This window comes from Apodemus sylvaticus, chromosome 15 (assembly GCF_947179515.1).
Source record: "Apodemus sylvaticus chromosome 15, mApoSyl1.1, whole genome shotgun sequence".
Taxonomy (NCBI): Eukaryota; Metazoa; Chordata; class Mammalia; order Rodentia; family Muridae; genus Apodemus; species Apodemus sylvaticus.
In genome coordinates, this window is record NC_067486.1 from 7,768,975 (window position 1) to 7,792,321 (window position 23,347).

Here is a 23,347-nt window from a genome sequence, read left to right on the forward strand (position 1 = left end):
CAGTAAGAAACATCCCTCCATGGCCTCTGCATCAGCTCCTGCTTGAGTTCCAGTCCTGACTTCCTTTAGTGATGAACAGCAATGTGGAAGTGTAAGCTCAATAAACCCTTTCCTCCCCAACTTGCTTCTTGGTCATGATGTTTGTGCAGGAATAGAAACCCTGACTAAGACAGGAATATTCCAGAAAGAACCTGGGACTGCTCCCCTAAACGTTCCATTCCCATAAAGAAAGCTGACACTAGTTGAATTCATTCCATTGTCCTTCCCAGACCCCTGGGACGACATCCGATGGATGTCTTGGAGTTCAGGTCTGAGCCATAGCCTGGCAGACGACAGAGACCAGGCAAACGGAACCCAGGGCCACGAGTGCGGGAAGAGGCAGGTGCTTTGCGTGCATGTGACCTCGGTGCAGGCCCGAAGGGCTTCCCAGAGGATTAACTTGACTTGGGAACAGAGAAAGACTGCGGAGACAGCAACCATCTAAGGACAGTGGTGGACATGATCAACCGGTGGTCATCATGGACTGGGACTAACACTCCTGCAAACTCAGCCCTGTGGAGCAGTTTGCTCAGAACATGGGATACAGGTCAACCGGCAGAATCTCACACAGTGGATGATCCAATCGACACCTTTAGAGAGCGGACAGGAAAAGACAAAGGAAGTCTGAGGCCCCGCCCACCATGCTCTGAGGCCCCGCCTACCATGCTCTGAGGCCCCGCCCACCATCATCTCTAAGCAGTGAGACGGTATAGAGAGAGGTGGCCTGGAGAATCTGAGTCCAGGCTGCTGAGCGTGCACGTCAATCTACAGAGGGCATAGACTGCAGTTGTGGCAAGAACGTTTGCGACTGTTTTTTCAAACCCAACTATACACACACAACCTTGGCTCCCCACAGAAGGCCCTGGGATCCCCTGCAGTTCCCGGATGGGAGCAGACAGAATTCCACCTCTCACCTGCCTACCCTTTTCCTCTGCTGAGAAACAACTCCCAAAAGTTAAAAGGATTTACGCAACCTGCCCAGGTGGTGCCTGCCTCTTGTCAACCTCAGGAGAACAAAGGGCCTCTCTTTCTCACTGCCTTCCCCCTCGGTGGGGGGGACACCTCTCCCGCTGTTGATGAATGAGGAGGGTCAAGGCCCTGGGCAGGGAGGGGCTAACGCTTGTCTAAGCTCCGGTCGCAGTTCTCCTTTGATCACCGAGCCCTTTCTTCTGGTCCCGCAGGCCTGTGGCTGGTCTCCTGTTTAGGGACAGGCGTTGTGGTACTGCTCTGGAATGCCGCGTCTATAGACTTTGATTGGAATCTGTTACTCCGAATGAGCAGATGAGTCTCACAGCGTTCTCAGGGCTCAGGTGAAGAGTCAAGCTCTGTGTACAACAGGCAAACTGTCTGATGGTGGCTTCCCGCTGGGATTGCATTTTAGAGGAGAGGAAGAAAACAAGCTGGGGGCTGGGTCACGTCTCCGCGGCTGCAGCACAGTATGAGGGTCCAGTCTGAATCTTCAGAACTCCGAGAGAGATTACAGCACGCTGCAGCAGGAGGACCAGGAGCCCAGCATCTGCACCGCCAGCGGCGTTCCTCCCTCCCGACGCTTCAATCTATTCGCTCACAAGTCTTTCCACCAGAGACTCCGAGCCTTCTCTGAAATGCTAACTTCTCTCGTTCGTTTGAAAATTCTAACCTCAGAATAATTTATGAACTTTACTCCCCCACAAGCACATGAAAAAGAGAATTCTCCACCACTAGGGTAAAAGGGGGACCAAAGAAATGACAGGCAAAAATATGCCAATGGCCCCTAAATAAAAGAAAAAAATTAAAAGTTGGCTCTGTGGAGTTTTTGAAAGCCAAGACATTTGAATAAAAGCCACCTGTGAATATAGGATAAGAAATATTTTAATGGTTGCCTCAACAACCCATCCCACACGTCCGTGCAGGGTGACACCTTCTCACATGACTTCCAGGGGTCTGCGGAAATAGCTTGGTTACTAGCATGCTTGCTATAAATGCATGAGGATCTGAGTTCAGGCTCCCAGGACCCACATAAAGCCAGGCACAGAGGTGCACGCCTGTAATCACGGCACTGCAGAAGAAACAGAGGCCGAACGATCCAACCTTATCAGTAAATTCAAGGCTGAGTGAGAGACGGTCTCAAAATTAAGATGGAAAGGCAGGTGAAAAAGAGCCACTGCCAACTCTGACCTACACACGCATGTGCACACAGGGACACACATGCTCACAAACACATGCAGATGCTCTCACACATACACACACATCCTCTCACACACACACATGCAGATGCTCTCACACACACACAAACACATGCACATGCTCTCTCACACACACAAACACATGCACATGCTCTCTCACACACACATGCAGATGCTCTCACACATACACATACACATGCTTTCTCTCTTACACACACACACATGCATATGCTCTCTCTTACACACACACATGCACATGCTCTCTCACACACACAAACACATGCACATGCTCTCACACACACATGCACATGCTCTCACACACACATGCAGATGCTCTCACACATACACACACATGTTCTCACACACACAAACACATGCAGATGCTCTCTCACACACACAAACACATGCAGATGCTCTCTCTCTCACACACATGCACATGCTCTCACACACACACATGCACATGCTCTCACACACACACATGCACATGCTCTCACACACATACACTTACACATGCTCTCTCTCTTACACACACATATACATATGCACATGCTCTCACACACACACAAACACATGCACATGCTCTCTCACACACACATGCACATGCTCTCACACACACACATGCATATGCTCTCACACATACACACACATGTTCTCACACACACAAACACATGCAGATGTTCTCTCACACACAAACACATGCACATGCCCTCTCTCTCACACACACATGCACATGCTCTCTTACACACACACATGCACATGTTCTCTCACACATTGCACATGCTCTCACACACATACACATGCACATGCTCTCTCTTACACACACATATGCACATGCTCTCTCACACACATGCACATGCTCTCACACACACACATACACATGCTCTCACATACATACACTTGCACATGCTCGCTCTCTTACACACACACATGCACATGCTCTCTCACACACACACAAACACATGCACATGCTCTCTCACACACATACACATGCACATGCTCTCACACACACACAAACACATGTACATGCTCTCTCTCTTACACACACACATGCACATGCTCTCTCACACATATGCACATGCTCTCACACACATACACATGCACATGCTCTCTCTTACACACACATATGCACATGCTCTCTCACACACATGCATATGCTCTCACACACACATGCACATGCTCTCACATACATACACTTGCACATGCTCTCTCACACACATACACATGCACATGCTCTCATACACACACAAACACATGTACATGCTCTCTGTCTTACACACACACATGCACATGCTCTCTCACAACATACACACATGCACATGCTCTCACACATACATACACATGCTCTCACACACACACAAACACATGCACATGCTCTCACACACATGCACATGCTCTCACACACACAAACACATGCACATGCTCTCTCTCATACACAAACACATGCACATGCTTACACACACATACACATGCACATGCTCTCACATACACACAAACACATGCACATGCTCTCTCACACACATACATATGCACATGCTCTCACACACACACAAACACATGCACATGCTCTCTCTCTTACACACACATGCACATGCTCTCTCACACACATACAGATGCTCTCACACACACAAACACATACACATGCTCTCACACATACATACACATGCTCTCACACACACACAAACACATGCACATGCTATCACACACACATACACATGCACATGCTCTCTCACAAACACATGCACATGCTCTCACACACATACACATGTACATGCTCTCTTATACACACAAACATATGCACATGCTCTCTCTCTTACACACACACACATGCACATGCTCTCTCATACACATGCAGATGCTCTCACACACACATACACACATGCTCTCTCACACACACATACACATGCACATGCTCTCTCTCTTACACACACATACATGCTCTCTCACACCCAAATGCACATGCTCTCTCACACACACACATGCACATGCTCTCTCACACATACATAGATGAACATACTCTCTCTCACACACCCAAACACATGCACATATTCTCTCTCTCTTTCTCTCTCTCTTTCTCTCTCTCTCTCTCTCTCTCTCTCACACACACACACACACACACACACACACACACGCGCGCGCACACACACACACACTGACTTCCAGAGAGGAAAGCTAGCTATAGTTGTCTGTCTATCTTTCTGCCCTCTCCCTCACCAGTATTGGATTATAAAGCTATTTCTAAGGAGAGAGAGGAAGAAGGAGAAAGCTACAGATGAGAGTTTGTTTTTTTTAAAGCATCCTGTCTCTGCTATCAAAACATTATTAAATTCCTCCCTTTAACATTCTGACAGTAATTGCACTGAGGGATTGGATTTTGTTAAAATTGCTTCAGAGGGGCTGTTGAGCGTTTCCTGCGCGGGAGACCCTTGAGCACCTCACAGGACTTGCTGGAGCTTCCTTTGTTGTCCTCTGATCCTGAGAAGCTTGTCACTTGTCACTTGTCTTATTTGCGATAGCATGGAACCCTGGGAAAAAACACCAAGTCCCGTGGAACACTCAGCCGCTTGCACCCGCTGTGACCTGTGGAGTCTGTAATCCAAGCTGATTCCGTCATGATGGCTCTGCCCCCTGTCAAACCAAGAAGGAACCGGGCACCATTCTGACCTCATTTCCTTATACAGACAGGGGATGACACAGCAGGACACACAAGCCGAAAATGGTGTCACACACTGCAAAGTTACGCCTTCCCTTCCTTATTGACCAAAAGTAAAGAGTTCTAACAACGCACGGCTGCCTGATAGTGTGTGACTAAGGCTGTGTGATGGAGTAGATTCTCACCTCAGCAGGAAGTGATCGGACTGGGCGGTGGTGAGCTCCAGTCTGCCCACAAAAGCCATAAGCAACAGGACGTCCTTGCAGTAACCCTGGGTTCAGACACCACAGAGCAGGGCATCCCACGGTGCCAATCTCCCTGGGAGGACAGTGCCCTGTCAGCCTGAGAAGTGGACGGGCTAGAGTTTATTAAGTAAAGTCCTTCACTGGTCGGACAGGAATGACTTTCAGAACATAAGAGGAGGCACTCAGGATGAACGTTAAGAGAATGCATGTTTCTGCAAAGAAAGGACACTTGACCAGTAACTCCCTGTGTAGCAGAACTCTCTAGAAGCAGCAGACACGGAAACACATGGCTACAGAAAACTCCACTAGGAAGACTCATCAGAGCATTATTCACAATGGCCCCAAAGTGGAAGCAACCAAAATGTCCATTAGCATATAAAGACAATGATAGACTGTGGTATATCCATACACTGAAATATTACTTAACCTGTGAAGAGAAAAAGAAAACTAAAACAAGCTCTGACATGGAGGAGTCTGAAAAGCTAGGTTGTGTAAGAAGCCAACAACAAAAGACCATGAATTTATGGCTCCATTGCTGTGAAATATCTAGAATAGGCACAGAGACAGACAGTGGATAAATAGCAAGAGGTGGCGGGAGGAAGAAGGCTAAATGGCTGTCACAGGAACAAGTGAGGAATAAGAACAAATCTAAGAGTTTCTGTCTGCTCCTAGAGCTGATCCTGGGTCACAGTGCCCAGAGCTGATCCTATGTCACAGTGCACCATACCCAATTACCGCTGAGAGAGAGCTGGTCTCCAGGAGTGCAGACACGCCTGTAAGCACAGGAAAGACCACAACTTCAACTCAGAGGGACCCACGTGGAGCCCTCATGACATAGGAACAGAGGAGCAGCCCGGGACAGGATCGGGGCAGGATCCTTCTGGTTTCCATCTGCACCTGGAGCTGATCCTGTGCCACAGCTCTCCATCCTCAAATCTGCCTGGAGAGAGCTGGACTCCTAGGGCTGTAGATGCACCTGGGAGCACAGGTAAGACCACCACTTCTCTTCAAATTCTTGCCCCAAGAGGGACCCTCCTAGAGCCATCAGGGACCAAGGAACCAAGAACAACTGGGGGGAAAGTTCGAGTAACATATAAAAGCAGACCTATCAGAATTCCACCAGACTTCTCACCAGAGACTATGAAAGTTAGAAGGATCCTGGGCAGATCTCATGCAGACCCTAAAAGAACACAAATGCCAGCCCAGGCTACTATACCCAACAAAACTTTCAATTATCATAGATGGAGAAACCAAGATATTCCATGACAAAACAAAATTTACACAATATCTCTCCACAAATCCAGCCCTACAAAGGATAATAGATAGAAAACTCCAACACAAGAAGGGAAACTACACCCTAGAAAAAGCAACAAAGTAATCTTCCAACAAAGCCAAAAGAAGATAGGCACACAAACATAATACTACTCTAACAACAAAAATAACAGGAAGCAACAATCACTATTCCTTAATATCTCTTAACATCAATGGACTCAATTCCCCAATAAAAAGACATAGACTATCAGACTGGATAAGTAAACAGGACCCAGCATTTTGCTGCATACAGAAAACACACCTCAGTGTCAAAGACAGACACTACCTCAGAGTAAAAGGCTGGAAAACAATCTTCCAAGCAAATGTTCCCAAGAAACAAGCACTAGTTGCCATTCTAATATTGAATAAAATTGACTTTCACACAAAAGTTATCAAAGAAGATAAGGAAGAACACTTCATACTCATCAAGGGAAAAATCTACTGAGATGAACTCTTAGTTCTGAACATCTATGCTCCAAATGCACGGGCACCCACATTCATAAAAGAAACTTTACTAAAGCTCAAAGCACACATTGTACCTCACACAATAATAGTGGGAGACTTCAACACCCGACTCTCATCAATGCACAGATCAGGGAAACACAAACTAAACAGAGACACAGTAAAACTAACAGAAGTTATGGACCAAATGGATTTAACAGATATCTAGAAACTATTACATCCTAAAACAAATATATATACCTTCTTCTCAGTACCTCATGGTACCTTCTCTAAAACTGACCGTATAATCTGTCACAGAACGGGCCTCAACAGATACAAGAAGATTTAAATAATCCCATGCATTCAATCAGATTACCATGGACTAAGGCTGGTCTTCAATAACAACAAAAACAATAGGAAGCCCACATACACATGGAAACTGAACAATGCCCTACTCAATGAAACTTGGTCAAGAAAGAAATAAAGAAATTAAAGACTTTAGAATTTAATGAAAATGAAGGCACAGCATACCCAAACTAATGGGACACAAGGAAAACAGTGCTAAGAGGAAAACTCATAACTCTGAGTGTCTCCAAAAAGAAATTGGAGAGAGTACACACTAGCAGCTTAACAGTACACCTGAAAGCTCTAGAACAAAAAGAAGCAAATACACCCAAAAGGAGTAGATGGCAGGAAATCATCAAACTCAGGGCTGATAGCAACCAAGTAAAAACAAAAAGAACAACAAAGAAAATCAACAAGATAGATAAACCCTTAGCCAGACTAATCAGAGGGTACAGAGACCGTATCCAAATTAACAAAATCAGAAATGAAAAGGGAGACATAACAACAGATACTGAGGAAATCCAAAAAATCATCAGATCCAACTACAAAAGCCTATACTCAGCACAACTGAAAATCTGGATGAAATGGACAGTTTTCTAGACAGGTATCAGATACCATCAGATAAACAATCTAAATAGTCCCATAACCCCTAAAGAAATAGAAGCAGTCATTAAGTCTCCCAACCAAAGAAAAAGCACAGGACCAGATGGGTTTAGCATAGAATTATATCAGACTTTCAAAGAAGAACTAATACCAATAATCTTCAAACTATTCCACAAAATAGAAACAGAAGGAACACTACCCAATTCATTCTATGAAACTCCATATTCTCCCTTGGAGATGGAGTGATTTCTGTCTAATCTAGAACTTGTCGCAATATCCTTTCATAGAGGACTTCATAAGAGGTTTTTTTTCTACTTCCATCATGTTTAATATTCCAAATAGATTTTTAAAACTGGCTGAGTGTATATTACTTTTAGCTTCAGAAGATATCTTGTATATTTAAGAGGCATTTAACTATTATAAATTATTTTGATGACTTAAAAAATGTCAATACTGAGTTTTATATTTTAAAATAAATTTCATTAGTTTAATTAAAAAAGAATGAATCTAAAATAGGATGTAGGGATGGTTGCAGGACACTGAATACACGTAATATAAGTAAAATGTGAGTTTTATATTGTGAACTTCACATCTCAGTTTTACAGTGTCTAAACATGCATTTAAAGGCATGTGTGTGCATGTAAAATATATATACATGCACATTTTACCCCTTGATTTTGCTTTTTAAAATGAGAGTTAAATGATTTTCAATTTTTCTCAACAACATAGGAATTACTTACAACTCCATAAAATAATAATAATAATAAAATAACACCAAGACATGTATTAGAGAAGTTCTCTCTTTCTCTCTCTCTGTCTCTTGTTTTGTTTTGTGTTTTTGTTTGTTCATTTTTATTTTTGTTTTTCCTTTTGAGACAAGGTCTCACTGCATTCCCGGCTGGCCTGGAACTCAGAGTGTGAATCAGGCTGGCCTCAATTCCCAGAGATTTACCTGCCTGCCTTCTGTGTGGCACCACTCCCAGCACTCTTTTAAGATTTTTTTTTTTTTTTTTGGATTTGGGTTTTTTTGAGACAGGGTTTCTCTGTGTAGCCCGGGCTGTCCTGGAACTCACTCTGTAGACCAGGCTGGCCTCGAACTCAGAAATCCGCCTGCCTCTGCCTCCCAAGTGCTGGGATTACAGGCGTGCGCCACCACCGCCCGGCAAAGATTTTATTTTTAATAATGCACATGCGTGTATGTGTGGGAGGCGATGTGGAGGAGGATGTGTGTGTGTGTGTGTGTGTGTGAGTTCCATGTCTCTAGAAGCTGCAGAGGGTATCAGGTCCTCTGGAGCTGAGGTTGCAGGTAATGTAAGCCTCCTCCTCCCCCCATATGGGTGCTGAGAACCAAACCTGGGAACTCTGCCGGGGCCGCAAGCACTCAGTATTCTCTTGAAGAGATGGGGAATGGGAATCCAGTTTAAGCCTGTTTTTGTACAAAGACTTGCACACCAGCAACACCAACTCTGCTGTGACTCTCCATCTACTCCCTCCCCACCTCCCTCCCAAAAGAATGGGCTGGTGTATGCAAGCCTCATCTTCATTATTATCACGAGGTTTGTTAGGTTTCCAGGAAACACCCCTCATTTTAAGGACAAGTTTACAATCCGAATGGTGAGTCCTCTCAGCGGAACAAAGCATTTACAGAGCAGCTACCATCAGATGGCGCACAATGAAATCACTGAGCGAAAGCAACGCACGCGGCCACCTCACCCACTGCGAGGCACCTGGGTAGCGCAACCCTTGTTCTGTGGTTCCGTTTTTTTTTTGTTTTGCTCTGCACACTTACTATTTGTTTTTAAACAGCACTTTTGTTTATTCTTTGAAATGTTCACACATGATGCAATGCATTTTGTCTTTATTTGTCAACCTGACACGATCTAGAACCCTCTGAGTAAAGTCTCAACGAGGGATGTCCTGAGTACTGGGAAGACCCCGCCCACTGTGGTCGTTTCCATTCCCTAGGCTCTGTGAGTGCTAAGTGTGTAGGGGGAGCTAACCACTACCCTACAAGCACTCACTGCTCTCCACTGTGAACGGAGTATTAGCTACTTCGAGCTCCTGCCATCTTTGATGGCTTCATAGTGACAAAATATATCCTAAAAATTTGAGCCTTTCTCCTTTAAGTTGCCATGGCATTTTATTACAGCAACAGGAAGTGACGCTAAGACAACTTCCTTTGGAAATGATAAGAACAGGGAACACTTGCCCGGCATTTACTCCAAGCCAAGCACCTTTAGTGTTCTTGCCTGACACTAGCTCACCAGAGAGACATGTACCTTCACTCCCATTTCACAGATGAAGAGACTGAGTTCAGAGGGATGAATCCCCATCTGACTCACAGAACGAAACCTTGAAGTTGTAAATGGAGTCACAATTGTTAAGCCCTTGCTCAGGGTGTCTGCTCAGTGCAGACTGAGGGGTTTGGGCGTGCCTGGCTCTCACCTGTGGACCACCCCGACACGGTGCAGGTGCTCCACCGCAGAGATGAGTTGCCGGATGTATCTGCGGGCCTCTGCTTCATCCAGCCGCTTCTTCTCGTAGATCTTGTGCATGAGGTTACCCCCGGGGCACAGCTCCATGACCAGGTAGTAGCTATTCTCTGTCTCCAGGATGTCCAGGAGCTGTGTGATGTTGGGGTGTCGGATCATCTGCTGGATCTGCCCCTCTCGACGCAGGTTTTTGGTAACGTAGGTGTCTTTTTTGGCTCTTTTCTTATCGATGACCTTGATGGCTACCTAAGGTGAAATGGAAAGTGCGGCTGTTATCAGACACCCCAGACAAAGCTCTCTCCCCAGGGCAGCTTAGGAGCTGGGACTCGCTGAGCTACACAGCTCCTGCCTAAGACGCTGAGATGTGCGAGGCCAGGCATTCCATCCCAACACCATGAATAAAATCAACGAAGCCGTCCAACAGCATCAAATGAAAACAAACAAACGACAAACCGGAACATCAGAAGAAAAATGTTCTTGATGAAAGAAGAAAAATAAGATTAACTTAAGCAAACCTGAACCTGGACAACTCGTCAAACTTATCTCCCGTAGGGAGGATACAGAGATGAGACACCCGTTTCTTCTGGAACTGAGGACTCTGCCACTTGCTCATAGGACCCGCTGCCTTCCTTCACGTGACCCTGAGCCCTCGCGCGCGCGTGCACACACACACTTCAGGAACGGCTACACTGTACCCCCATCTCAGTTCTAGGCAGTTAGAGAACCTGGGGAGGGACCGCCCACAGATACAGCTCCCTCGGCCTCAGTTCTGAGGTTCTGCGACCTGCGTGATCCAGGTCAGACTGTCTCTGGCCTCCAGGGGTGGCTCCTTGTCCTGGCAAATCACCTTTCAGGTGAGTTCTCACCCCACTGTTGAGATCCAGCCTCACATGTCAATCCCCCATAGACTTCCACATGTCTTTGTCCTAAACATGGGAAGGAAGACAGACAGGAAGGAGGATTCTATCCATGCATGTCTGCACTACTCTCTGCTCTTTCTTTTCCTTCAGAGAGTTTCATCCTTCCATCTCCTTGTCTGTCCTTCCTCTCAGCTCACTGACGCGCTGCCTCCCTTGTGCCCAGAACTGCCACCTCTGAAGGTGACTCTAGAATAGAGCTCGGAGCCCCTGGTTGCAGCAGAAACCCAGGAGCCTCCCCGTCACTCCTCTGTACCCAGCACAACGTCACATCAGAGCAGTACTACATATAAGTGCAAGGTAAGTCCGCAAGCAAATCGGGAGGCTTGTAGTGAGAGGCTCGGATAGTAGCTTCTGGACGTAGCTCCCGATAATTCAAACCTGAGACCTCACAAACCTCAAAGTGGCTGTGGTTAGTGGAAATGCACTGTGGACTTCCACACATTTGCCACACTGGACCTGCTCGTCGGGTGATGGGATGTTAATGAACCTGAGGGTGGAAATCATTTCACAGTATCCGCACGTATCAAAACAGCACACTGCACGAAATAAACACATACACATTGCAGCTGTCAGTTAAACCTTGATTGAGCTACAAAGATACTATTAATAAAAAGAAAATGAGGAAAAGCACAAGCCAAAGACTAATTTAAATTAGCCAAATTCTGGCCATTAGCACACAGCCTGGCCTATGGTATCAAAGCGCTTCCAACTTCATGATCTTTGTCCAGGCCTCCCCTGAATTCAGTCTACACTCCACCTAGAAATTGGGTGCAGGGGGCTGTAGTGCTGGTTTCTGAGTGAAATGTTTTAGGGTTCACTCACATTCTGTCATTGGCCCCGCCATGAACTACCCAGGGATACAGCCTGTCTCTAACGTGTGTGGTCAGAGACGGGTCCCCAACATCCTAAGTCCCTCAGCCACCCTCCCTGCCATTCATGTCCCTGAACCCTGACAGACCAACTCAAGAGAGGGCTACAAAGAGCCACCCAAAGCTCCTTTATTCACATCCAGCAAACTGAGGCTCCGTCAGATGTTAAGATGCCCACTGCTAATGAAGGTAAGGCCTGTTCCCACTGCACCTCGCCCTAAGTTATAAACAGTAGTGGCTGAGAGGCTACTAACCACCGAGAGGGCTGAGGACCCTCGAGTCTAGTACGGCTTCCTGAGAGCCAGCTTCCTCCTAAGAGGGAATTCCAAACCCTTTATCCAGAGATGTGAAGAATAAACCAAGGGCCACAGGCAATCAGCAAGAGGAAGACACCCTGGAGGAGGCTTGCTCAGCTCTCTGTCACAGCAGGTCACCTTCCGGTCCCATTCTTACCTCCCAGGCCAGGGCTTGCAGCCCACTGGGGCAGAAGTTACACCCTGGCTATGGCTCATCTAAAACTCACGCTAGATGTTAACATCACAGCCTTATCAAGTGTACTTCTTCCTGGCTTGTGCGTGTGTGTGTGCGTGCGTGTGTGTGTGTGTGTGTGTGTGTGTATGCGTGCGTGTGTGTGTGTGTGTGTGTGTGCATGCGTGCGTGCGTGTGTGCATGCGTGTGTGTGTGTGTGTGTGTGTGTGTATGTGTATGTGTGTGTGTGTGTGTGTTTCTGGGACTGGAGAAATGGCATTTGCTTTGTAAACTGAGGACCTGGGTTCAATCTCCAGAACCCTTGTGGGTAGGGTGGGGGGGAGCCAGGCATGGTGGTGCATGCTTGTAATCCCATCAACAGGGAAGCGAGAGGCCACCCACGGCTCCCTGGGGATCTCTAGCTACTCACGCTTGCCAACCTGGGGACCAAGGCAGCTAAGAGACCTTGTCTCAAAAACCAAAGGGGTTAAGATCTAAAGAATGACGGCAGGGGTTGACTGTGGTCTCCATGCAAATATGCACACATATACAGGCACCCGTACATACATGTACACCCTATGCAAATCATATATGCAAGTACATATTTGTATGCATGTACATATTTGTATGTCAGACAGACAGACAGACAGATCTATCTTTTGGAGGGATGGGAGGATGCTGAAAAGCCACAGCTGAGTGCTGCCTCTGCTTGACTCTGTCGAGTGTTTTAAAGCCCTTTGGCAATGAAGTCTTGAAAGTGCCGCATGTAAACGGTAGTCTTAAAAGCTAGCAAAAATATGACCTTAAAAAAAGAAAGCAGCGTGCGGTTACTGTTGAGATAATTTATTTCACTCATTGACTGCTTATCCTGGGCTGAATAATGACCATCCAAAGACATTAAGTGCTAATCCCTGAATCATATCAATGTGACTTTGTTTTGGAAAAGAAACTCTGTAGACATGGTTAAGGGATATGAGGAGATTAGCCTGAGGTACCAGCGTGCACCTACACACCCTGCGAAGCGTTCATTTGCAGTGAAGGCAGAGAGAAACTGGTGCATGGCTCAGCAGAGAAGGCCTGAAGGAGGTGGGTTTTAGAGAGATGGGGCCACAAGCCAAGGAACATGAATGACTGCTAGAAACCAGGAGAGAGGAACAGAGGGGCTTCCTTGGGAGAGACAGAAGACTTTGCCGGTGCTTTGACATCAGACTGCCGGTGCCCAGAACTGTGAGACCTCATTACAGCAGCCACACCACGTGTCACTAATAACTTCCCAGAGGATGGGGAGGGGTATCTTTACGTGATACAAGCTTTTAAGAGTACGTTTCCAGGCTCCATGACCATCTTCCTTGCTAGTCCCAGGCCAAGCTGCCCTATTCCTGCACCCTGCTCTCTCCTTTCCTTCCCTGTAATCCCAGCAACCCCTGACAGCTCATATGCTCCCCCACAGGCAAGGTCAGAGGCCAGTCTCTCCGGCGACTCTGGATCCTGTCAAGTTGACAGCTAACACTCACCATCACAGACTCCTCTTTGTATTTACCCTTGGGTAAAAACCCAAGGTAGCCCCAAAACCCTGCATAGAATATACACAGCACGCCCTAATACGCCATCCCTCCTGGCTTGGGAGTACAGCAGGATGTCAAAATGGATGGTCATGCCCACCACCGCTGACCGGAAGGGGTACTGCACTCCATACTGCCACTCAGGAAAGGACCCAAATGCAAAACGGCGAGGCATACATTTTTACTGAATGCAGATCCACTTTGACAAATAATCCTAAACTGAACCAATGTAAGCCAAAAAATGTCTACATTTCCTAACTCTCTCCAGCTCCCTCAACTCCTTGGAAAGGGAAAGAAGCCACAATATGACTCACAGTAGGGAGCACCTCGGATGACTCACTGCAGGGAGCACCACAGGACTTCCCCTGGAACCATCCCTTCAGCCCGTCCACCCATGAGCTGCCTCACAGAGGTCCAATGTAACAATATAGTGTGGAAACTGGAGTCGCAAAGACTAGTTTCTATTCAGAGCCCTAGAACCTGCAAATGTTGTCTGATGAAGACAGGGGTCGAGAGCAATCTACCCAACCTACCAAGCACCCTGCAAATGTCCATCCTGAGATTGTAGATCTCGGTTCTGTGGTTACTGTGAGCACATCACAACATCTGGAAGAAAACGACTGAAACCGTCGCATCTTTGTATTTATTACTTAATGAAATAAAGCTTACTTTCATTTAAAAAAAGACAGGGGTCTTCATGGGCATAATGGTCTTGAGATGGGAGGATTCCCCTGTGTCAATGGAATGAATCCCAAAGACCATCACAGATGACCTTAGAGGACGAAAAAGATTAGACAGAAGAAGAAGGCGGGTCCATGAAGAAGGAGACTAGTACAGCCACCAGAGAGCAGAACAAAGCCAAGCCCTCCCCAAGGGTCCCAGAGGGAATGTGGTCCCGTTGTCTTCTTGATTTAGAACCGATAAGGTTGATTTTGGACTTTGGATCTCACATACTAGAAAATAATTTCCCGTTGTTTCAGGCTAAGTCGGCAGGAATTTGTCACAGCAGCCCAGGAAACTAACACCATATGTCACCAGCATACGCTATCTTATTTCCCTGTTCTGGTCACCCAGCTGCCCTGTGAGAACATCCTGAAGGGTTAAAGCTACCTCAGGGAGAGAGGGTTGCCTATTCAGCTTCCTCTCCATCGTCAAAAAGGCAGCCTCATTTCCATTTTGTCTCCACAGTGATAACGCTTAAACATGGGACGCCATTCTGATTACACAGAACCATTTAATCAACTGTGTGTACAACAACTGAAGTGGGAACTGAACGGGGATTAAGGGAAACACAATCACTGATCAACACCGGGAGGCCGGGGGTTTACTAGGATGGAAATCAGAGAAAATCTGCAGCAAAATGTCTATAACACCCTTTCCATCCAATGTGGATGCTGGTCTCTGCCTGAAAAAGAAAACTGTGTTAGGCAAGAGAGTTTTAGAGGAAAAACATGTCACCAAAAATCTGTAAAATAAGCAGCTTTAGCACCGTAGGAGAGAAGACACTGGTGTCTGAGATTATTGCTACAAAGCCACTGAGAGTCAGCGTCGTGGCAATGCTGTGTAGGAACTCCCAATTAGGGGGGTATGGGGAGTTTCAGTTCTTCCGTGTTAAGTATGGAGAAGGTTGGATAGGGGACAGTCTAGGCCCACATGTCTCTCTGAGAACATCAAGAGAACAAGTTCTCTGAGGTGATTGAAACCAAGGATCTGAGTTGTGAGGCTTTGAGAATTTTACAAAAGTGTCTACTTCAGCTCTAGGAGATGATTCTGTGATTAAGAGTGCTGACTGCCCTTCCAGAGGCCCCCGGTTTGATTCTCAGCACCCACACAGTACATCACAACCCACTTGGGGCTACTCCAGTCCCAGGGGATAGGACACCTTCTTCTGGCCTCTGCAGGCACCAGGCCCACACGTGGTACACAGGCATATCTGCAGGCCACACAGCCACTTTAAAATTTTAAAAATGAAAAGAGGACTGACTCTATTTGCAAAGGTTGCCCCATATTCGCGGCATGCTTAGTGGCAGAGCTGTGTACAGGTCTGACGTGCAGCAACTGAAAGCAGGTTCAAGCAGGTTCATTACCAGCTTCTGTGCTCATAAGAAAGAGTGTGGCTCACAAAACTGTAACTCCCCACTGTCCATGCTGTTTCCCTGTCCAAACAAACCCAGAGCTGACCCAAGACAGCGGAAACTTATTTAAATAATGAGATGAGTGCACCGTGAAGGATGGAAGTCCCTTGAGATTAATAAAATTAATTATTAAAGCAGGAAGACCTAAAGGAGCACGAGAAGGCGTTGCCTTGCGTGGAATGCCCCTGTTGTTCTCCAGAACAAGGCAGAAGAAAAGGACGCTCATGGGTTCCGTATCCAGGAGAAACGGGACCTGGGACAGAGAGGAAACCCAATGGCTCCCCCATACATTTTAGGGGATAATATATTAGTATTAAGATGGTATGGAGTGTCACATGTGGATGCAGCAATAGTCCACAGCTTCCTAAGCCAGGTGGTTCCTCAGTGCACAGATCACTTAGTCCTGCGCCCTGCGCCTTGTGAGAACTCCTTGTATTATGCCAACATCCCCACACCATTCCTTTCGAAGGCTCGGCCTATAGAGAGTGAGAATGCATTTGGTTCCAGTTAGCCAATGGAACAACACCCACACTTGTGGCCCTCAGACAGGAAGCACAAGCCTCCTCCCGGGGTTTTGAACTCCCTGCAATGGTATTACTGCTGCTCAGTCCCAAGGCAGTGGTCTACCAGCCTGGTCTCTCTCGTCTTTAAATATTGACTTGGTTGAGACTGTCTACCCAGGACCAGAGTTAATAACATTTTCAAGTTGTCCCTTTCCCCTTGATTCTGGAGAGTCTTTAAAACTCATCCTTCTGAAAGCCGGATCCAGAACGATGTATAGGTTCCCTAAGTAGGAAACTAGGGTATTAAATGAGTCTTCTGTGCGGCTGAAAGAAAAAATAGACTCCTTTCAACATCAGAGAAGCATACACACATTTTACAGTGGGGGCTGGGTTTCCAGGAGTTCATGCCTTCAAAGCACGTTGTATTATAATGTATAAAGGGGGTCTAACTGCTCAGGGAATAGAAGCCCTAACTACTAGATTTCTTCTGAATGTGGAAATGGGCCCCAAAAAGCTTTCTGCTCAGAGCACTTTGGTTTCTTAATGGATATTATCTGCTAAGCTGAAATTAATATTCTGTGCTTTAATGAACAGGCATTCGGCATTAAAGCTCGCCAGATACTGTTCCAGGTAGCAACTATACACCATGACTGAATCACGTTTCTCAAGCTTGTGTGGAGGGAGAGGTTCAGATTATTTGCAGCAGTTTGAAATTACTAACTCTTATAAAACAAATTGTCGTTCCTTAAGTGCAAACGCTGAGGCCTTAACTCCAGTGTTATTATTGAAGACAGGGCTTTGAAAGAAGAGATCAAAAGTAAAGGCCGGCCACAGGGGCGGGATGCTAACCCAGTACCGCAGGTCCGCATGAAAACAGAGAACAGAAGGTCAAGTTTTGTCTCTTTCTTAGTTATATACAAAAAACCATGGGAGGACACCACAAAGAGAGAGACAGGCCTGAGGTGAAACCTGTCAGAACTTCCAATCTTAACCTTCTAGAACCACAAGAAAATAAATGTGTGTCATTTAAGCTCCGTAGTCTATGGGATACCGTTATGGAGCCCGAGCAGACAAATGGGCCACCAAACATGTCACTACAGGGTTCCCCACAGTAAGAACAATGGCCTGGGGCTCAGTCACCAGGCAGTTCTCAGAGTCCCTCTCTTGTCCTCAGCCTGCTTGCCGCCGGCAACACAGGTTCAGCGCTGGCAACCATCAGGACCCAAGCTGGGCACAAGACTTCAGAACTTCGGATTGTGTACCACCCGGGGGCTTGGGCCTCTCAAGCCTTCCTCGAGGATTTGAATAACGGAGAAGGAGTTCAAACGCCTGCATCTAGGATGCTGGAGAGACAAATGAACCCTTGACGGCACAGCTGCCAGATTCCTGTCATGGCTCTTGTATTTTACTCAAGAGAAGATTAAAAAAAAAAAAAAAAAAACAGGAGGCAGGAATCCCTTGCAATCCAAACCTCATCCCTGCAACTGTCCCCCTCCAGTCCCTAGTACCACTGGGGACCTAATCCAGGGTCCCAATTCTCTGGGACCACACATCCTCGTCCCCGAGCCCAGTAGCACCTCCTGCTTCCCCTCGCACCGGAGCCTCAGGTCTCTGGACCTGGGATCTCAGATCACTTTTCTCATCTAAGAGAGGTGCATGTCCCCGTCCTCTGCTGCCCTGGGTCTAATGATGTCCACACACTGTGACTGACAGCGCTGGTCTGCTTCTCATGAGCTGTAATGTGCTTGCAGCCATCTGGGTGTGGATCATCCAAAGGCCACTCAGCACCGTCTGTCACCTCTGTGTATCTTCAGGCTACACCTCTGTGTATCCACAGGCTGTTCCACCTGGCAGCCTCCTCCACCACTCTCTCCACTCTCCCTCCCATCGCTACCTCTCCACCCCTCATTAATCATCAAGGCCTACCAGATCCACCTCCTAAGTCTCCCTCCCTCCACCCCTCACCACCACACTGACCTGGGTCATATTGCCCTGATCACATCCTTGTCTCCGGCTCTGGTTCCCACTCACCCTGGCCTGGAAATTCCTCCCACACACTTCACTCCCAACTCCTACTCCACTCTCAGACTCAGGTTACACTCTCCTCCCAACACTTCCATGCCACACACAGAGAGAGGTCAGGGAGGGACAGGGAGAGAGGGAAAGAGGGACTCAGAGTGAGAGGGGGAAGAGGGAGAGGGAGAGGGGAACGGACAGGGAGAGGGAGAGAGAGAGAGGGAAAGGGGCAGAAATTGTGTTTGGCCTTCTAGCACTTAATAAAGTCCTTAGGGTCAGCAAGAACTAAGAATGGGGGAAGACTGGAATGTGAGCATGGATAAAAGGATGCTGTGGGTAACAAAAAGTGTTTATGGGCAGATGGATGGATAGATGATGGATGGGCAGATGAATGGATTGATGGATGGATAGATGGATGGATGGATGGATGGGCACATGGACAGACAGATGGATGGATGGATGATGGATGGGCAGATGAATGGATTGATGGATAGATGGATGGATGGGTGGGCACATGGACAGACAGATGGATGGATGGATAGATGGATGGGTAGATGGATAGATGGGCAGATGGATAGTGGACAGATGATAGATGGATAAATAGGCAGATGGGTGATGGATAGATGGATGGATGGATGGATGGGCACATGGACAGACAGATGGATGGATGGATGATGGATGGGCAGATGGATAGATGGGCAGATGGATAGTGGACAGATGATAGATGGATAAATAGGCAGATGGGTGATGGATAGATGGATGAATGGATGGATAGATGGATGGATGGATGGATGGGCACATGGACAGACAGATGGATGGATGGATGATGGATGGGCAGATGGATAGATGGGCAGATGGATAGTGGACAGATGATAGATGGATAAATAGGCAGATGGGTGATGGATAGATGGATGGATGGATGGGCACATGGACAGACAGATGGATGGATGGATGATGGATGGGCAGATGGATAGATGGGCAGATGGATAGTGGAAAGATGATAGATGGATAAATAGGCAGATAAGTGATAGATAGATGGATGGATGGATGAGAAAATGGATGGATAGGTGGATGGTGGATGGGTGGATAGGCAGGTAAATGAGTGGGCAGATAGGCAGATAGATGGATGGATGGATAGTGGATGGGTAGATTGAAGAATGCAAAATTCTACCAATACTCCACAGGCAGCGAGTATGTTCTTGGTCATCTCTATGACTTTCTGGAGGAAAGATAGCATTTGAGTTCCCAACTTCCTAGGCTTTAACAGAGCAGAACAACACCTTTGCTGCATCGTTGGATATGGGAATAGTAGATGCAACCTGTGGATACAGACTCAGCTGGTGAATGACTGTGATGAAAATGTCACAGAGCCCCCTCTAAGAAATACCCCATCCTGAGTGTCTCCTACAGTCTATTAACTGCTATAACCCCACCAATATACCCACAATCCACTTAATCAGATATACTTTCCCCATAAGTCACCGGACTTGGATAAAGATGCCTCCTTTAAGGTACACAATGTTCCCACCTCCACCTCTCCCAGGCTCTGGGGTCAATCCTACCCTTCTTCAGAGTTCAACCTTTCCTTCAAACCCATTTCTAGCGCTCACACATAGCACCACTCCCCATGTCCCCAGTGCCCAGCTGTGTCAATAATAGAAAAGAGGCTCAATAAACATGCTCTCGACTAGAGATGTGAAAAGGGAAAAGAGGAAGTATGGACAGAAAGATGACCCCATCCCAGCCCTTTCCCAATTAAGAGTGTGCTCTGTGGCTCTACTTCCAACAGGACAGCAGCTATTTACTTAGGTTAAATGTTCATTCTAGAAAGCAGGTACGCAGGAACAGATCAGCTCTGGATGAGTGTTACACTAGGGACCACTACCAAGTTCAAGTGTGGACCCAGCCATCCTTCCTGAAGCTCAATATCTTACTCCTGAAAGCGTAGTTGAGAGATTTGAGGATGGGTCACAAGAAAATTCATATCACCAGCATTAACATAGAAGCTCCAGGAATCCCCCCAATGCCAGAGAGACCCTCAATATTTCCATCATGTCCCCCTTGTGCCCTCCAAAGCCCCTCCCTCATCAATAGTTAACTCTGGATTAGTGGGTGGATGGATGGACAAATGAATAAATGGATGGATGGATGGATGGATGGATAAGTGGATGGATAGATCTCAGCAAAGTAACTCTTCTACACCCCAGACTTATCTGAGTCACCTGCTACTTCTCAAGAGCACCAAGTCCATGTGAACACTCACAGACTCCCCACTTCTCCCAAGAAGAAGAACCGACGTCCTAATGTTGCCTGCACAGCCCCACCTCAACCACTCCTATCTGTCCTTGTCTCCCCCAGCCTCCATACTCACTGACTGACTCCTGCTTTTCCTCAGGCTACACAGGAACACTGCTCCAGAGGCCTTGACCAGATGCTCACTCTCAAACCTCAGGAGACTTTGAGCAAATGTTTCCTCTTAGAGAGGCCACCTGTGGGCTCAGAGCCCCCTACCTTTGTCCTATCCTCCCACCCTGCAAGGAGCTTATCACCTCTGCAAGCCATTGGAACTCACTGAAGACGGTGGCTCTCACAGAGCCACACGAGCCTAGGAAAGAAGGTGGCCCCTTCCTTTCCTGCCATATTCTTAGTATCCTGCCACACACAGAAGGCACTCAAGTGAATGAATGAATGAATGAATGAATGAATCCAAGTGCACTCAGTTAAAGGGATAAAATTCTGAAAACTCAAACTCATATAGGTTGAACCTGTCCCTTGAGTAATATATGGGCTGAGTGTCCAGTGTGACTGTATTTGGGAGAAGGGCCTTACAGTGGGAACTCGAGATTAAAAGAGTAGATCTTCAATCCGAGAGGGCTAATGAGTTCATAAGAGGGAGACACTGGTCGTGTGCACAGATAATGTTACAGTCAGGGTCACAGCCTGGGTCCTGGTAGCCCTAACAAGCTAGCCCCGTGTCCTCAATAGGCCAATTGAACCATAAAGAGCACAAAAAAAGAGACTTAATCAATTTGACCACGTTAGACAGGGGAAGAAATAAAGAGTTCCAGTGACCTCCATGGCCATCTGGGAGGTCCTGAAAGAGGACTGGGTTAAAATACAAGTCAAGAGACATGCCTAGCAAAGCTGTCCTGGTCACGAGGTGGGCCACCCCTGTCTCAGCTCCGGGTCTCTCCTGCAGGGGATCTGATACATAGTCAGATAGTCTCTGTCTGGGAGACAAGCTTCCCCTCTGGCTGGCACAGGCTTGCAGATCTTTCCTTTTCTCAGCCTAAGACTCCCATGGAGACGCCGGTGTGGAGGAAACCATTGTGGAAATTGTCTGCTCACCAAAAGGAGAGGCACTGATGTCTCTTTACAACATCGTCATCCCTGTCAGGACAGTCAAAAAGAGGCCATGTAAGGACACGCAAGGAGACAGCCATCTGCAGGACAACGGGAGGCCTCGGGAGAAACTGAACCTCTGAGCCTAGACTTAAAGCAAAGGCTAGGGCTGTTTACCCCGCCCGCCCCAGGCTTCTTATGACCCCTAAGCAAACTAAGGAGTTGATGGTGGTGCCCTTGTAAACTTCATTACACACAATAGAATCTGGGTGACCATGCGGCATGAAATCAACAAAAGAGCTTTCCCACCCCATAAAGAGGCCAGAACAGGAAAGTGACAAGGGGCTTGGGGCGCCGCCTCTCCAGCCGCAGCCAGAACTCCGTAGAAAAGGACTGAACACTGGCATGAATAACACGACTGACCCGGTGGCAAGTTTTGAAAAATCAATTGACTTCATGCCTTCCTCCCCAGAACCTGTGTGTACATGCATCCGGCTGGAACGTGCCCCTGTGTGGGTGAGAATTATTTAACAGGAAGCAGAAAATATCCTCTGCTGCCTTCATAATTAATTTCAATGTTGCTTGGATTCCCAGAGAAAAGAGATGCCAGACAGAGCACACGCGTGACTGTCTTTTGCAGGGACCCACTAATTGCTGCTGTTTATGTAGCTGGACACAACTGCTCCTGACCCCCTGGCTCCCTGCTGGCCTCCCCCCACTGCGGCTGCAAGCTAAAATTCATCTCTCTGTAAGTGGGGGGGGGGTGGATAAGTGTCTTCTCTCCCCGTATTAAAAATGAGTGGGGAAAACGTCCTTCCCCAGATGAAACCGCAGAGCTCATTAGAGCAGATCTCCCGGACAGCTGCCACACCTGGCACTGGGCAAAAGCAAAAGCAAAAAACACCTCGACTCTATTTTAAGGGAGAAAAAAATAATCAGCCACTGCAGGGCTGGCTGGGAAGCCCTCCCACGCCCACCCTGTGGCTTTCAGAAGCTACTTTCCCGGGGTTACTCTGTACACAGTCCACTGTGGCTCTAATTTATTGGGCAAATCACCCTGGAAACACACCCTGCTGGTGGGAAAGAAGAAACTAGATCCTGCTGAACTGGGGGAAAAAAAAAACCAAAAAACAGAGCAGGCCGGGCAAAGGTTGGACTGCAGACATGGGTGCCTACATGGTGCTTGTAATTCTTACCCAGAGCCTGCCCTCTTCCTTGCTTATGATTGATCATGATGCCTT

General features: G+C 47.2%; 1 protein-coding gene across 1 annotated transcript in view; it reads right to left on the reverse strand.

Annotated features, from left to right (window-relative positions):
* Positions 1-23,347, reverse strand: part of Hunk (hormonally up-regulated Neu-associated kinase) — a 119,076-nt gene that overhangs the window by 59,241 nt on the left and 36,488 nt on the right. Inside the window, exon 2 of the mRNA XM_052158547.1 lies at positions 10,245-10,537. Coding sequence (XP_052014507.1) covers positions 10,245-10,537 — 293 coding nt within the window. The remainder of the gene's footprint in view (positions 1-10,244; positions 10,538-23,347) is intronic.